The following is a 16,747-nucleotide window of genomic DNA, read 5'->3' on the forward strand; positions in this document are numbered from 1 at the left end:
GAATTCGGAAGTTCAGTTTTATTTTCAACAATAAACTTTTTAATTAAAGAGAATTGTGTTGAAAAATAAACGTTGGTGAATTTTATGAATATGTTCCTTCCCTATCTAAGTAGCAAACAGCTGTATGCCAATTAATATGGACCTGTAGGAAATATGACAAATGTTGGAAATTGCAGCACTGGTTTCCAAAATAACAGAACGAAACTACTAGGATTGTTAACGCTGACTCACATTTATATAGCACAGTTCATCCAGAAGGCTGGTAAAAACACCTTCAAACACACACAGATTAGTTTCCATTCACCTTCTGGCAAAATGCAACCATAAATGCAGTGCAGTGCAGCAAGTGAGGGATTGGGGGTGGGGACAGGTACTTGTACCTGGTGTGGTGGACCCCGTTTAAGGGTTCCAGACACATTTGACCCTTCCTCTCTCCATGGTATAATAAAAGAGCTAATTTAGATTCAATTGAGAGTCTTGTTACATCATTGGAGATTTTTAAGAGCAGGTTGGACAAACCCCTGTCAGGGATGGTCTAGATAATACTTAGTCCTGCCATGAGTGCAGTGGACTGGACTAGACGACCTCTCGAGGTCCCTTCCAGTCCTATGATTCTGTGATTCTAAGTCTTTCTAATAATTTGAGCAGCCCAGCACAGCAGTTATAGAACTGAAAGTGAGAAGGAACCATAAATGTTCAAAACCTCCGTTTTATGTCTCATCCGAAAGAGCCATATGCTGAGTATAGATTTAGACCTTCTCTAGAATAGGAAAAAGGCTGTTTAAAAAAATAAAAGTGAGTTAAGATTTTAAATGCCACTTAGCAACCAGTAGAGTAGAATAGAGACAGAGCTTAACACCTTTAATAAACATATTAGCTGGCTGTGATTGACTGACCAGCTAATGTGTTTTAAAGGTGTTACCACTCAGAGAAGACAGGGTTTAAGTGCTATTTAAAATCAAACATCCTTTTCCTTAGTCTAGGCAAGATCTCTGAAGGAAGAGTTCCACTGAACTGAGTTGCAGTCCCTACTTTCCTGCAACATCTCTCTAGTCCATGGATGTCTCCCAGCAAAGTACTGACCAGGCTCAACTCATCTAGGTTCTGAAATCTGATAAGACCCCAGCCTGAGCTAGTATGGCTGTAGGCTACATTCTTATTCTACCTATTTAGGGAGGAGGAAGAAATACGACCAAAATTCATGAAGGTAGTTTCCGGCAAAGTATATGCACTGGAGATATGAAATATTAGTCACCTGTGTGTGTGTGTGTGTGTTCTGCAGCACATGTTTGTTCTTCGGGAACGGCCTGAAACAGTGTTAATAGACCTGATTCAGAGAACAAAGGATGCAGTGAGAGAACTGGACAATCTGCAGTATCGCAAAATGAAGAAACTCCTTTTCCAGGAGGCACACAATGGGCCTGCAGTAGAAGCACAGGAAGAGGAGGAGGTAAGAAGAGCCAAGAGAGATGATGGATCTCTCAACACAGAGATATTAATAATGATTATTAGGATTTAGAATAAACTCATTAAGATGAATGGAGGCTGTTCCTGTCACTCAGAGTTATTGCTTCAGGTTGGCTGCAGCCTCTGGCCTTGTCCACCCTTGTTTCTAGCCAGCCAGAACAGGGCAAACTCCTAATGTAGGAAAGGAAAGCCAGGACTTGCACCTCTACTTGAAACCAGGGTGCAAATCCGGGCATTTCTTGCCTTCTTGAGGGGTTTGTGCTGGTGCATCTTCATTGCTCCCTGAAATAAGGGCTAATCGCAACCTAAGCAAGGCCACTGGCAGTCCTCATTGCATCAGTTACATCTGGTTCACGTTTTGAAGGTTTTTTTCATCTAACCATAAAGGCTAGAAACACACACTTCAAAACTAAATCAATACAAAATTACAGACTAGATTCTGGAGCACATGGTAAAACCACAAGCCAGAGCCAAAGCCCAATTCTCTCCTTGTGCAAAAGGGACATGAGAACATTGTAAAAGTGCTGGCATCACTCTTCGAGGAAGATAATACTGCTGTCAGAACAGTTACTGGGGACACACTATTGCTTATTCACTGTCGAGTTTAACTTCTTAGCGTGCTCCCTTCTGAAAAGAATCTGACAGCAGCCAGGTTAATTTTGCAGCAGATCTTTTCTCTCCCCACCATTCCAGCAGAAGAAACATTTAGTAGCACATGTCTGAAGAGTGGGCAACTGCAGTGACTTGGCAGGTGGATGCCAATATAAAGGCATCTCATTAGCGTATTGTTTGGCGCGATCGATAACTTTACAGTAGTGATGGACTGTTTTATTTTAAAGATGGTAACCAACTATTTTTCCTCCCCTTAGGAGCAAGACCATGGCGTTGGCAGGACAGGAACAGTGAACAGTGTCGGAAGTAATCAGTCCATTCCCAGTATGTCCATCAGTGCCAGTAGCCAAAGCAGTAGTGTTAACAGTCTTCCAGATGCCTCAGATGACAAGAGTGAGCTAGACATGATGGAAGGGGACCACACCGTGATGTCAAATAGCTCTGTCATCCACTTAAAGCCTGTGAGTGTTAGCTTTCTAGCCAGAGCAGCTTGAAGGATACTGTGATTTCACTTGGTGTGAATGGTGTAGTGTGTGCAGGTTTTGGTTGGTATTAGAAGAGCATAAATCATTGCTTCCTATCTCGCAACATAGTAGTGCAGATTTTAAAATTTTGTACCAAAAGATTAATGTGCATTAAAAAGAAGTCCTCGTCAGAAGGCTGATGTAAAACTTTTTAAAAAGCCTGTTTTATTAAATTGTCTGCATAGCAATTTTGTGTTAGTTAAATTGTTTTGAAACCAGTTTGGGATTGCCCATTGCGAATTGGTTTATTTAGTGAATGCCCTGGACTTATCGAGTACTGTTTTACAGGGCAAAAGCTATAAGTGTTCTTCCTCCTTTTTACTACTTCATTAGTAGGTTCTCAAATACTAGACCTGCAGCAGTGGCAGAGAACTGTTCCTGAAGTACCCAGCTTCCCAATACTTGACTGAATTTTTAATTAATGAACCAAGTTACACAGGAAAAGAATTGCAGCATTCTGAGCATGGCATGCTGTGAAACCACTTCCCTTGCTTACCTTGGAATGATGAAGGATCAGCAACAGAGTCTCCCTTTGAACCATGCTGCTCTTACTACACAGGGGTCCTGATACACTTTTCAGACTCCTATGTTTTCATACTTCATGGTGGGAGTGGCTGTAATTTTTTCTTTAATAAGATATGGAACAAGGATACATGCTTTTCCTCAGGCAGTTGACTAGCATATAACATAGTTAATTACCAATTGCCTGATTATGAATCAGAGATTCAGAACATAAACATATAGAATATGACATGGCAAATCAAAAGTTTCTTTTCCTTTGAGTGTTTCTACGGTTAGGGAAATTAACCTCATTATCTGGCATGATTGTGAAGAAGGAGCTTGTCTGTCTGGCTGGGTTAAAGATATTATCTGCTATGTAGAGTGCTGGTTGGAAGTAGCCTGTTGAACATCTCAATAATCTGTTTTTCTTTATTATTTTTTCCACTCTCACTGTTGAGCAAGTTGTTTTCCTCTTAGCTGCAACATTATGAAATGAAATTTCAGCATCCTAAGTTCCAGGGTCAAGGTTTCTGTTTTCTATTCTATATTTTCAACTGTCTTATTGTCAGCAGTTGCCTTTCAGCACTAGTGCATCTGATGCACTTTTGCTTCTATTTTCTTAAGGATGTCTTTGAAGCACACTCAGATGACAATCTGAGTAACATGGATTCTCCTTATTCACTCAACTGTTAATATTTCTCCCACTGTTAAGGAGGAAGAAAATTACAGAGAAGAGTCTGATTCTAGAACAAGGACATCAGAACCACAGTCTCCACCCCAAGTATCTCGCCACAAGTCACATTACCGCAACCGAGAGCACTTTGCTACTATACGCACAGCATCACTGGTAGGTTTAGTTTTTTCTGTTGCTTAAATTGTAGAAGCAGGATGAATTTAGAGGTTTAGCTATAACGTTACTTGCAGCTTTTAGGATTTCATCAGAATGTGAAGTGTTATCATGCACTCAAAAATGTTATCACAAAAATAGTTAGAGCTAACTTACTAATATAAATATAACCCCCAGGGCAAATATTTTTTATATAGCTTATGTATTTTCAAAAACAATGTCTAGTAGTACACAGGGAATCTGCAGCATCAAATGGATTATAGTTCCATGCCACAAAACCAAGTATTCCCATCTAAATTTTACACCCTAGTTTCTGTATATGTACACTGTATGCATGTATAGGTTAGTCAGTTGAACCTGTTCTCCTCAATACAAAGATAAGATTGGCAGCCCAGTATGGGGTTTCCATTATTGCATTGCTGTGAAGCCATGCCGTAGATCAGGGGGTTTCACAATAACATTTTTAGTGGCTTCAGAGTGGCACCACCAATTCTTGCTGGTGGCCACTCTGACAAATTTTCCTAAAATACTTAATTAACTTTAAGAAAAATAAATAAATATGCACATATACATCTCCAAATCATTGTAATTTATTTATGTCGGGTTTTTTTTCCTTCCAGATTCTATAATAAAAATAATGTACAATTATATTTTAGTGTACCTGGCCCCTGCTGCCTTCCCTGGCCCACCACAGATCCCCATGGCCCCCACTGCCCCCATGGGCTCCTCACTGCCCCCCTGAGCCCCACTGCTTCCTTCCCCTCCTCCCCCCATGCCATGAGCTCCCTTCTGCGGCCTCACATCCCAGGCTTTTGACCATGGTGCCTGGTAAGGCTGGCCTTGCTGAAGCCCAGAGCCCCACGACTGTAGATGGTGGAATGGGGGTGAGGTGGAGGGAGGGGTGTCCTGAAGCCTGGAGTGACTGAAGCCCATCCCTGGAGTCCCACGGCTGAAGATGAGGGAGGGGGCTGAAGGTCCCCCACCCTCCCAACCCCATGGCGCTGCAGGGAGGGGCCGCTGCTTTGCCCCCTCCCCCGTTTCTGCCCAGGAGGCTGTCATGGCTGCAGGAAAACCCCCTGGTGGCCGCATTTGAGAAACGCTGTTCTAGATCTTGCAAAATAAAAAGTGTATCTGTAAAATTGTCACTAGCCAGCATTTTTCACAATACAAATGGATGACTTTCCTTAATTTTTACTGGTGAAACTCAGAGAACTTGTAACCCCTCTATAACTGGACTCATGATTTTCCAACATAAACATTAATGTTGAATGCATTTGAGGTGTCATCTTCTGTGCCTCTGGTGTTGAAGAAGTGAATAGCACCATATAAAAAGGGGGTCACATTTATAAAAGTTCAGGCATTTGACATGAGAGACACAGTGGTCTCTGTGCTAAATGTTTCTAGACTTTGAGAATGTTACGTTAAACCATGTTTAGCTGAGATTACAGCTATTGCAGAAATACTGCTCTAAGCTAAGAGAGAAAGCAAAGTCACGCTTTACGTTGCTGCTAGTACAGGATGCTACCCTTCGCCTCCGTGAAGTGTTTTCCTCAGTAGAAACCATCTTGAAAACAGAGTTTGGTTAAAATGCGAAATCAAGATGGCAGTGCGCTCTCTCTCTCTCTCATTTATAGGCATTGTTAACAACTAAGAGAAGCCCATTAGGGACCTGTCTGATCCTTTTGAGTGTTATAGTAGAAAAAGAAGGCTGTCTCTCTTAGTCAAATCAGTTTTTAGCTGTCTGTTGCCCCTGGAACTTGTGCTCTTCTTTCCAACAAAGTTATACATCATTATTGAATCCTTTGATTGTGTAAATTGAAGAATGCTGAAAAACAGATTAAGATGCATTAACTTTTTATCCTGCTATGGTTGTCTTACTAGGTGACAAGGCAAATGCAGGAACATGAACAAGACTCTGAGCTCCGAGAACAGATGTCTGGCTATAAACGCATGAGACGGCAGCACCAGAAACAGCTGATGGCACTGGAGAACAAACTGAAGGCAGAGATGGATGAGCATCGCCTCAGGTTGGACAAAGATCTTGAAACGCAGCGCAACAACTTCGCTGCAGAAATGGAAAAGCTAATTAAAAAACACCAAGCAGCCATGGAGAAGGAGGTAGGAGATTAAGATTTAGAGACTGGTCTATGTTTGTTAATTACATTGAATTGTCCACTTCTCCTCACTGAAGAAGAGATGACATTGTAGTCTCTTACATGTCTGTTTTCAGGAGCCAAGCAAATTGATAATTAGAAAAAGGCTAATACATCACCTCCTTACACTAAGGGGTTTATGTAACTAGAGGAAAGGTATGTCCTGCATCACAGTGCATTGTACTAAATGTTAGCATACTGAACCCAGAAAGAATTACAGTAAGGATTTTCCTTTCTATTGTCCTGTATCCTTTGTCTTCTTGATTTTATGTATGTTTTAAAAGTGAATTAAGTGCATTCTTCAGAAATGACCAGTAATCTTAATAGTAGAATAGCACTCTTGCCTTGTATGACTCCTGTTGGGAGTTATAATTCAGATAAAATGATCCTACACAGAAATGTGTCAGTTGTGCTTAGAATGTTCATACTTTTATTTGTGTATGAATATACTTATTTGCTAACCAATCATGATGGACTAGTGCCACCAAAGAAGATGGTTGGTGACAATTCTTTAGGTGTTCTTAACGGTCACTGCGTGGAACTATTCCATTCTATATTGATCTTTATACTATAGTATCTGAGGGTACGTCTACACTGCAAAAATAACAAAAGCCAGGGCATCAAGTCTCAGAGCCTGCGTCTACAGACTCAGGCTTGTGCTACGGCACTAAAAATAGCAGTGTAGACATTCCTCCTGGGGCTCTGAGACCCACTCCCTTTGCTGGCCTGCAGAACCCAAGCTCCAGCCCAAGCAAGAATGTCGACATACTCCTTTTAGCGTCCTGGCGTGAGACCAAGTCTGCAGACCCAGGCTCTGAGACGCAGGCTCTGAGAGCTTTTTCTTTTTTAAGCAGTGTAGTTGTACCCTGAGTGTGTGTCTCTGCAGTTTTCCTGGTCATGAGGGAGTTGACTTTATTACTAGGTTAAAAATAAGCTAGAACTTAGGTCTAAGTAATAAAGCACTGAGCAAAGACTGTCAATGGGTGCATTCATGGGGGGAAACTGAGAAATGAGAAAGCAGATTTTGCACAGTCTTGATTCTCTTTGAAAGGCGCGGTGAGTATATGTTAAAGGTACAAAGCAATAGCGATTTGCAGGGGGTCTGAAATGGAAGTGGAGATCTGTTAAACTGATTGAGTCTCAGAAATTCATTGGGTTTTGTCTTCTGGTGTAGGCTAAAGTGATGGCCAATGAAGAAAAGAAATTTCAACAACATATTCAAGCCCAGCAAAAGAAAGAACTGAACAGCTTCCTGGAGTCCCAGAAGAGAGAATACAAGCTCCGTAAAGAACAGCTCAAAGAGGTAACCCATTTCTTATGAGAACAAGAAAGTACTAATTGTACTAATACAATTGTATTTATATGATAAATTGTATTAATACACTGAACTCCTAAAATTAAGAGATGCCAAAATGCTGCAAAGTAATTTTAATCTGATCATGGCAAATTCTGTATTGTGATTCCAGCCAGACAGTTACTGAAGATGTCATTTGTAATGTTTGTCATTGATCTTAAAACAGAAGTGTGTGTTTTCATGTTGGCATCCACATAGCTGTCTACTGAAATACAGGTTTTTCCATTCTTTAATTCTCTTTCCCAGTTCAGCGCCAGCAAGGTGCTTACAAACTTAAGAACGCTAGGGAATGAGAGAGTAGTTTGGGAAAGAGAGTTCTCACTGTTAGGATGTAAAGCAGCATACTATGAAATATATCTTGTAGCTGCATCTCTTGTAAATAGAGGACCATTCATTAGTGACATTTTTCATCACTGGGTTATCAATACCTCTATTGGATAAGCAGGAATGTAGAGCAGTGAAGGTGAACTCTCGAAGTTTTGCTAAAAAATAACTTCTATAAGATAGTAAAAGGCGTGGGAGAAGCTATTTAGTGTAAATAACCACTGTATTATTTTGAAAATCATGATCTTCATCAGATCCAGAGAGAAATATAGGTGCAGACTTCCTGGTTCCTTTTACAGACTGACTGACATCACACCACCATAGAGTTTTTGAAAGAGCCATTTAATTCTAAACTATTAACTCCTGTGATTCAACTTTGGAACTAGCGGTTAACAAATCCAGAAGCAAATAACCCCAAACATAGATATTTCCTGGGAGGGAGAAGCCTGGGAAGTAGTAGGGCTGAGAGACCTGTAAAGCTGTGATGGGTTGGAATCTTTCTCTGATCATACAATAGATAGTATATAAAGGGCAATGCCCTATGATGTGTTGACTCTCCTTGATAAAATACAGGGGCGTTCTGTGTGGTATTAACTCTTCTATATGTGGGGACTAGTCTAATAATCATACTGGTCCATCTAGTATGTATTACTTCTCAAATTATAGGGAGAGCTTGTGTAAACAGACTAATTCCTGACTTTGACAAAGTCATTTTTGAATTGAAGGGTGTCTCAAATTGTATATCAAATTTAGCATCCAAGTTTGAAAACATGGCCAATCATCTCTCCTATTTATTTCTGTATACTGTTTCTTTGTAAATTATGGGTCCTTGATAACTGGGTCCTGCCTTGGGGACTTATATGGAGATATTTATAATACATTTAATGGCCCCAAAGCACTTAAGCATGTTCTTAAGTGCTTTGCAAGATCAGGGCCTATATAAAAATAATACTGGTAAATGACATAGGATGAATTTGTCCTGGTCCCATTGTCATCCCAGCTGTGATATGTCAGTGGCTAGGTCATATACTTGTATGTATGCATAAATCTTAGACTATTGCATTGGCCGTTGGAATGAGATGGAAAGGTTTTTTCCTCTGGAGAGGCCAATAGAAGTGCCTCATAAATTGGAATTGACATGGATACAAGTAGCATTACATTATCAGTGGTAGAATATATTATTCTCAAGCTTTTGTATCCTTTCTCACTTGTCTAAAGGAAACTCAAAGGCAAACCAATGTTTTGAAGTTAACTTAAAATGACATACTCAAGAAAATGTACAGTTAAAGCAGCCAAAATTCAACTTGTCCCCTGGAATGGCCATAGATATGCAATATCATGCACTTTGCTGAGAGCTCTGCAATATCTGGGGACGAGAGGACGAAGTAACACAGCCTAACTGAAATGTAGCTGATTATGCAGGTCAGCACAGTTGTTCAGTGTCAAAGAGCTTAACATGATTATTCTAAAATTAATTATCCTGGTCTTGTCAGGAGCTGAATGAAAACCAGAGCACTCCAAAGAAGGAGAAGCAGGAGTGGCTTTCCAAACAGAAGGAGAACATTCAGCATTTCCAGGCAGAGGAGGAGGCCAACTTGCTGCGGCGCCAGAGACAGTATTTGGAGCTGGAGTGCCGCCGCTTTAAGAGAAGAATGCTTCTCGGGCGCCATAACCTGGAACAGGACTTAGTTCGGGAGGTGAGAGGGCAGGGGAGGAGTAAAAACCCATGAACCATGTTAGTCCCAAATACACCATATAGGACACCTGCTGTGTAGCCAAAACTCTGGGCTTGGTATAGGATGTGGTGTTGCCTGATCTAGGGTGACTTTTGTAATAGATTAGTTTAAATGGGCGCATTGTGATGAAAACCAACATGCCAGTTTAAGGGATCATTCATTATCAAAGACTCACTGCTATACATTATGGAAGGAAGTGTTAACAAAAGCAAATGGATAATAATAGACAACTTTAAAAACCTTTTTAGAAAGCATCTACTATGGTTAATGCTACAATTTTGTCACGGAATCCATGACTTCCAGAGACCTCCATGACTTCAGCCTTCAGCAGCTGGGAGCTCTGAGCCGCGGTGGGTGGTGGGGATACCCCACAGCTCTCTGCTCCCATGGGCCACAGGGGTCCCCCCCAACCTCCAAGCCACCACAAGTGGCAGTGATCTGGGAGCTCCGAGCCCCTATGGGTGGTGGGGGGCCCAAACTCTGAGCTGGGGCCTGCCCAGCTGCCGCAGGCAGTGTGGGGACCCCGCAGCTCCCCATTTTGTGAGGATATTTTTAGTAAATGTCATGGACAGGTCATGAGCTTCCATAAATTTTTCTTTATTGCCCGTGACCTGTCCGTGACGTTTACTAAAAATATCCGTGACAGAATCTTAGACTTAACTATGGTAAATTGGAAGTGTTTAGCAGCCATGACACAAAGAAGCAATGTGAAGTGATTTATTTTTTGATCACCTTTCCTAATATTTTATACCTGATACCTACCACAAGTAAGCTGCAGAAAAACTCTGGTGTACTATCTAAATTGCTTTGGGTGTGCTTTGGTAGAACCATTGAAATGCACTGCAGTGAACGTGATCCCAATTAAGCTAGGTACACAAATAACTCATGGCAATTAATTCTCGCTCTGTGGCTCAGGAGTTAAATAAAAGGCAGACGCAGAAGGATCTGGAGCACGCCATGTTGCTGCGACAGCATGAGTCTATGCAAGAACTGGAGTTCCGCCACCTCAATACCATCCAGAAGATGCGTTGCGAGCTGATCAGGCTTCAGCACCAAACTGAGCTCACAAACCAGCTGGAATACAACAAGCGACGAGAGCGTGAGCTGAGGCGTAAGCATGTCATGGAAGTTCGACAGCAGCCTAAGAGTCTGAAGGTATTACGTAATATTGGAGCATGGTCGAGATGGGGAGGGAGAGTAAACAGGCCATGTTTTGTGCTCCCAGGACAGTGCAGTGCAGGGCAGGGCTGGTCTACCCAACAGTTACAACTATGTCACGGGATCAAGCACCAGCACGGTTCCAGTTTGTGGTGCACGGGAGTCCTTAAGGTCCTTAACCATGTTCTGTAACTGGGCTAAAGCTCTTTGCACTACACCACCAGCCTCTCCTTCTTTAAGGCCTTTCATGAAGCTCAGTTATTCAAGGACGTTTATAACTACATAGTACATATCTTTATTTTATTAAAAAAGCAACTCTTCACAATGCCTGCATTACTTACCCAAGTGACCAGATGATCTTGCTGTCTTCACTTTCATCCTTCCCCCACCGCCCCATTGTTTCCCATAATCATCTGTTGTTCTTCCCTTAATTAAGATTGTAAAATTTTCAAGAAGGGCACCCTGGGCCAGACCCTTAACAGGTGTGCATTGGCATAGTTTGATTGACTTCATTTGAGCAGCACCACTTTATAGCAGCTGAGACTCTGGTCCTGTCTGTTTTTGTTCTGTTCAGGGCTGTGCATGTGTGTAAATAATGGGACATGACTACGGTCCCTATTACACCATGTGTATTGGCAGTACCGGGATCCCAGTATTGGGTTGTAATTGTGTTGCAGGCAGGCCCCTACTACACCATTCCCTCACTTCTTTGGAAAGATGCCGTTCAGCAGCTGCAATTTGGCTTCTGTTTTAAAATGGTAAATTCTATTAGAAGTTGGATTTTAAATATTTTATCCTTGCAGCCATCCCTCTCCCCACCCCCGCCCAAAATAATCCACCCTTCTATCATGAAGTAGTAATTTTTAAAGCCTAATTTTGCTGCTGCACATGGAAATAAAATGAACAAGCTCTCCAGCTAATAGGCTATGTATGGATATGCTCCCCTTAGTAGTGTCAGTGGACATGCAAATGCAAATAAAAAATATTAACCAATGCAATATCAGAGGGGAAAAGAATCTAATGCTAACCCATCTCACGTTCTGTCCTGCGTTTACACTGGTGTCTGAGCAGAACTGTCGTACCTCTGGAGTGGAGGCTGTTAGTGTTTCCATTATAATCCCTTCTCTTCATCCAGAGAAGTCCCATTGTCTCATGTGAGGTGCTTAGCGAACGGGATATAAGGCCCTTCACATCACTGCCTGGTCCTGTACAGAGGGAGACCCCTTCACTCCAACCAGGATTTCAGCTGTGCCCAGAACAGAATGTGCCGTGTGCCATACAGAGCATGGGGTTCCTTTGTTGCTCTAGGTCTCTGGGAGTCGTGATTTGCCCATCTGACTCAGTTCACACCAACTGTAGGTTGTTTTCTTGACAGAAATTGTCTGGAAAATAACCAGCTTGGAAACAGTACTTCTGCAGTGAAAAGAAATGATTTGTCAATCTCATAATGGTATTAAATAGTTAAAAACTGACTGCTGATCACAAGGGACCAGCTGATCACTGTGTTCAAAATCTCCAAGGATATGGTACAGAAATAGCTGATGACTTCACAGAGAAGCAGTACTGCATTATGAGCTGAATAAAACTGAAGCAGCTGCATTAGGTTGATCCTTCTAAAGTTAACGTGAATGAATTCTGCCTCCCCACGGTGATATGGTACAAGCACAAGCAGACAATGTGTCCATATTCATTCCCGCCTTGAAATTGGCCCCTGGGTGGCAGTTACAGCAAAGCAGTCAAGGGACCTGAGTGGGTCATGGAGACTGAACTCCCTTACAGGTCATCCCTGCAGGGCAGGCTCAAGCGTGCTGGCAGGGCGTGTGGGAAGCTTACGCTGCTGCCTGTGCTCTCCCTGTTCTGTGATTAATGAAGGAGCACAGAGTGCGAAGCCGTCAGTCCAGCGCCAAATCTGTGTACACAGAACACTAATCGTGAAGACCATTGGAATAACAATACTGCTTGAAGTCCAATACTTGCTTTATTGGAACTGTTCAGTAGAATTAACTCTTTCCCTCACTTCTGAACAGTGCATGCACGTGTTTTATTGACTGCAGTTGTTATCTAGATTCTCCCTTCAGCAATGTTTTCCTTTATTAAAGGGTCCAAGTTGCAGGGCTCTCTTTTTATACTGGGAGAAAGGTTTTCACATTCAGATGTCTATTGCAGTCCTTGGCTGCTCCTGAAGGAATGGTAGCTAGAAGTAATCGTTCAATGAAAAGTGCTCTGTTATCATTATTCTGAGTGTCTTACTTGTTATCCCCTTTCTGGTAACTCACAATGCAAGGCCAACATGATCTTGTCATAAACCTGACTGGAAACCTTACCCTTCCCTTCTGTTTCCTGTTGTATTGGAAAGCTGTAAACAAAGTCTGGTGTCCAAGAGAAACTTCACAGAAAGTGAGGAGAAATGCATTGTTACTCCCTGGCTGTGACCAAGTCTTTGATAGAAATGCGTGGCCTACAAGCACTTCCCTTCAGGGCAGGGGGTGGGGAGAGCAGCCGTAAGGGCTTTCCTGCAGGGAAATGGCTTTTGGTTAATTTAGAAAGGGTAAAAGTCCTGTCTTCCCCTCTGCGATACATGTCTCAGCGGAATAGAAACAGAATGCATGCAGGATTCTGCACCAGGGAATCAGGGTGTTCTTTGGAAACCAGGCCAATGGAAACCAGAGGCTTTTCTTGTGGCTAGAGCCTCCTAGGCAGTAACTTCGGGGGGGCAGGGTTGCAAGCAGTGACCCCTCCCTGAGGGTCAGGAGCAGGAGTTGGGTCCTGCCCCCCCCCCCCCCCCCCCCCCCCCGATCTACAAATGCCAGAGGAGCAGGCAGTCAGGGAGTTCCCCACTTTCCCCCTCACCGCCCCACTGGGCTTCAGGCCTCTGCAGCAGCAGCAAAAGAAACAACAACAATAAAAGCCAAGAATGTGCACAGCACCTAATTTGTGTTTCTGTTCTGTTTAGATTCAGTAAAGAATAGAAACAACTGCACGTTGTTTTTATTATTGAGTTTGCAAAAGACCTCTGCATAAATAAATTATGGACATGGATCTGTGCATATTGATTTGTTTTTCCTGAAGTTAATCAAGTATTTTAGGAAGAATTGTCAGAGCAGCCACCAGCAAGAGTTGGTGGCCGCACTCTGAGGCCATCAAAAAGTTTGTTGCGAGACCCCCTTCAGGCAGTAAGGTATTAAGGAAATATAGAACAGGGTTTGAGCTATTTTATGCTCCCACAGGGCCCTTCTAGGTAGCCATAAATGCTGTGCTTTATCTGCCTCTAAGGCCGCTGAACCAATTCCAGCACCACTTAGTAGAGTGGCTGACACAAACGGAGGTGCTAGTAAAAGCAGCTGTCTTCCTTATCCAGGTGCCAGGGCCTCTCCATGGAACGGGGCAGGGATCCATTCCCACACCTAGGTGCCTGCTACTGCTACAGCACTTTTAAACATCAAAACCATGGAGGGACTGACTGTGTAGCCCAGAGTCAGTGCTCTGCGTTGCCACTGCTGAAACCTCTGATTTTGTTCCCAGTCTTTCTGCTCTTCTCCAGTCTGGCTGGGAGCGTCTCTAGGTTTAATCTTCCTTCCTTGGAGTGAACGCCACGTGTAGCTTAGCTGTGACATCTCAGAGGCTGTCCCTGCTGTTCCTTGTTTGGCTAAAGAGAATCCAGTCCTCAGGTGGAAGGGTGGTGACCATAGTAATAATTGTATAGCACCTGCCAGCCCAGGATCTCAAAGCACTTTACAGGTCCCTTGTGAGGAAGGTAAGGATGATCCAGATGCGGACACTGAAACACAGAAAATTAAAAGAAGAACAGGAGGACTTGTGGCACCTTAGAGACTAACAAATTTATTAGAGCATAAGCTTTCGTGGACTACAGCCCACTTCTTCGGATGCATATAGAATGGAACATATATTGAGGAGATATATATACACACATACAGAGAGCATAAACAGGTGGGAGTGGTGGTAAGACAACTCCCACCTGTTTATGCTCTCTGTATGTGTGTATATATATCTCCTCAATATATGTTCCATTCTATATGCATCCGAAGAAGTGGGCTGTAGTCCACGAAAGCTTATGCTCTAATAAATTTGTTAGTCTCTAAGGTGCCACAAGTCCTCCTGTTCTTCTTTTTGCGGATACAGACTAACACGGCTGCTACTCTGAAACAGAAAATTAATTTACCCAAAGTTACACAGCAAGTCAGTAGCAAATCCAGGTACTTAATGCTATCTAATGACTCCTAATCTTTTGTTTTAAGTACTAACTGACACTTCTTCTTCGAGTGCTTGCTCATATCCATTCCATTAGGTGTGCGCGCGCCGCGTGCACGATCGTCGGAAGATTTTTACCCTAGCAACACCGGCGGGTCGGCTGTGGAGCCCCCTAGAGTGGCGCCTTCATGGCGCTGAATATATACCCCAGCCGACCCGGCGCCCCCTCAGTTCCTTCTTACCGCCCCTGACGGTCGTTGGAACTGTGGAGCGCTGCTTAGCTGTTCTCCACTTTCCCTAGCTTATCTTGTTGTTTCATAGTTGTAGTTATAGTTATAGTCCCAGAGTTTGTTGTAAATTAGTTAAGTAGTTTTAAAGTTGTTCTAAGTAGTCCAGGGGATTAAGGGGGTCGTCTCCCCCCTTTCTCCCCCGGCCGCGGGGCCGGGCTCATGCCCAACGCTCCCGGCTTTAAGCTGTGCGCCTCCTGCGCTAAACCTATGCCCACGAGCGACCCGCACGACTCCTGTCTGAAGTGCCTGGGAGAGTCACACCAGACAGACAAGTGTAAAATCTGTAAGGCCTTCCGTCCGAGAACCAAGAAGGAGCGGGACTTTCGGCTCAGGCAACTTCTGATGGAGGCGGCTCTTAGCCCGGACACTCCTTCCACGAGCAAGGCCCCGGCACCTAGCACCTCGGTGCGCAGTGCCCCGGCGGCACCGGCTGCGACGACCACGCGAGTGGCGTCAGACAAGCCTCCCCGGCACCGGACCTCGTCGGCACCGCAGACACAGCAAGTGCCTCGGCGCCGGTCCTTATCCCCAGGGCATAAAAAAGCCCATAAGACGGGGACATCAGTGCCGAAGACGCCAGCTCCCCCAGTGCCGGGGGTAGAGCCACGTCCACCGGTGGAGCAACGAAAACAGGTGCCTCCGGCACCGTCGACTCCGGCGCCGAGGCCGTTGAGTCCGGTGCAAATAGCGTCTCCCCCCAGGCCGGCGGTGATACAGTGCCTCCCGTCGACTCCAGAGACCTTCGCGGCGGCGAGAGACTTAATAGCTCTCACGGAGCCGGCACCGCCTCAACCACCGGCACCGACTGCACCGTTGACTCGCACGGTCCAGTCGAGGGGGAAACCTGCCTTGATGCGCCCGCCATCACAAGGGCTGGAACCTCGGCACCGATCCAGGTCCCGAAGCAGGTCCCCACGCCGCTCGCAGTCCCGGCACCGAATACCGTCTCGGCACCGGTCGTACTCGCGGCCAAGATCTTCTTCGCGGCACCGCTCTTCGTCTCGGCACCGATATGATCGTCGGCACCGATCAACGTCGAGACGTAGCTCTCGGCACCGCTACGGTCGACGCTCGACGTCGAGGGGTCGCTCCCGGCACCGGGCATACTCCAGGTCCTCGTCGAGGTCCAGATCCAACTCCCGGCACCGACGAGGTCATCGGCACCGGTCGCGGTCCCGGCACCGATCGCCGGCACCGCGCAGAGATAGATCATCTCCGGACCGGCACCGTGCGGCACCGCAGCCCACCGGGATGGTTTCATCTCTCTCGGCACCGCCATGGCCGTCTAGATCGGTGTCTCGTTCCTCGGAGGACCTGTCGAGATCGGCATACCCCCCTCAAGGGCACGCCGAGGAACAAAATTTCGGCCACTGGCAAGAGATGGCAGAGGACCACTCTCATGGACCATCTCACTGGTCGTTTTGGACCCCGTGGGCGTACCACCAAGAGCAAGGGGCTCCAATACCATCGACCTCTCGCTCGGGTCACTCGGTCAGAAGGGCCCCAGAATCCACCATCTCTCGGCCTCCGCCAGGAGGCATGGAGGCTTCGGTGTCCACGCCACCCGACACC

General features: G+C 44.7%; 1 protein-coding gene across 4 annotated transcripts in view; it reads left to right on the top strand.

The window, feature by feature from the left end:
* TAOK1 (TAO kinase 1) overlaps positions 1–16,747 on the top strand; it is a 110,102-nt gene that overhangs the window by 71,329 nt on the left and 22,026 nt on the right. For all 4 annotated transcript variants that reach the window (XM_065573483.1, XM_065573486.1, XM_065573485.1 and 1 more), the window contains 7 exons: positions 1,283–1,450; positions 2,337–2,540; positions 3,817–3,951; positions 5,833–6,069; positions 7,279–7,407; positions 9,276–9,479; positions 10,434–10,673. In XM_065573483.1, the coding sequence (XP_065429555.1) occupies positions 1,283–1,450; positions 2,337–2,540; positions 3,817–3,951; positions 5,833–6,069; positions 7,279–7,407; positions 9,276–9,479; positions 10,434–10,673 (1,317 nt within the window). The remainder of the gene's footprint in view (positions 1–1,282; positions 1,451–2,336; positions 2,541–3,816; positions 3,952–5,832; positions 6,070–7,278; positions 7,408–9,275; positions 9,480–10,433; positions 10,674–16,747) is intronic.

This window comes from Chrysemys picta, chromosome 19 (assembly GCF_011386835.1).
Source record: "Chrysemys picta bellii isolate R12L10 chromosome 19, ASM1138683v2, whole genome shotgun sequence".
NCBI classification, from domain to species: domain Eukaryota; kingdom Metazoa; phylum Chordata; order Testudines; family Emydidae; genus Chrysemys; species Chrysemys picta.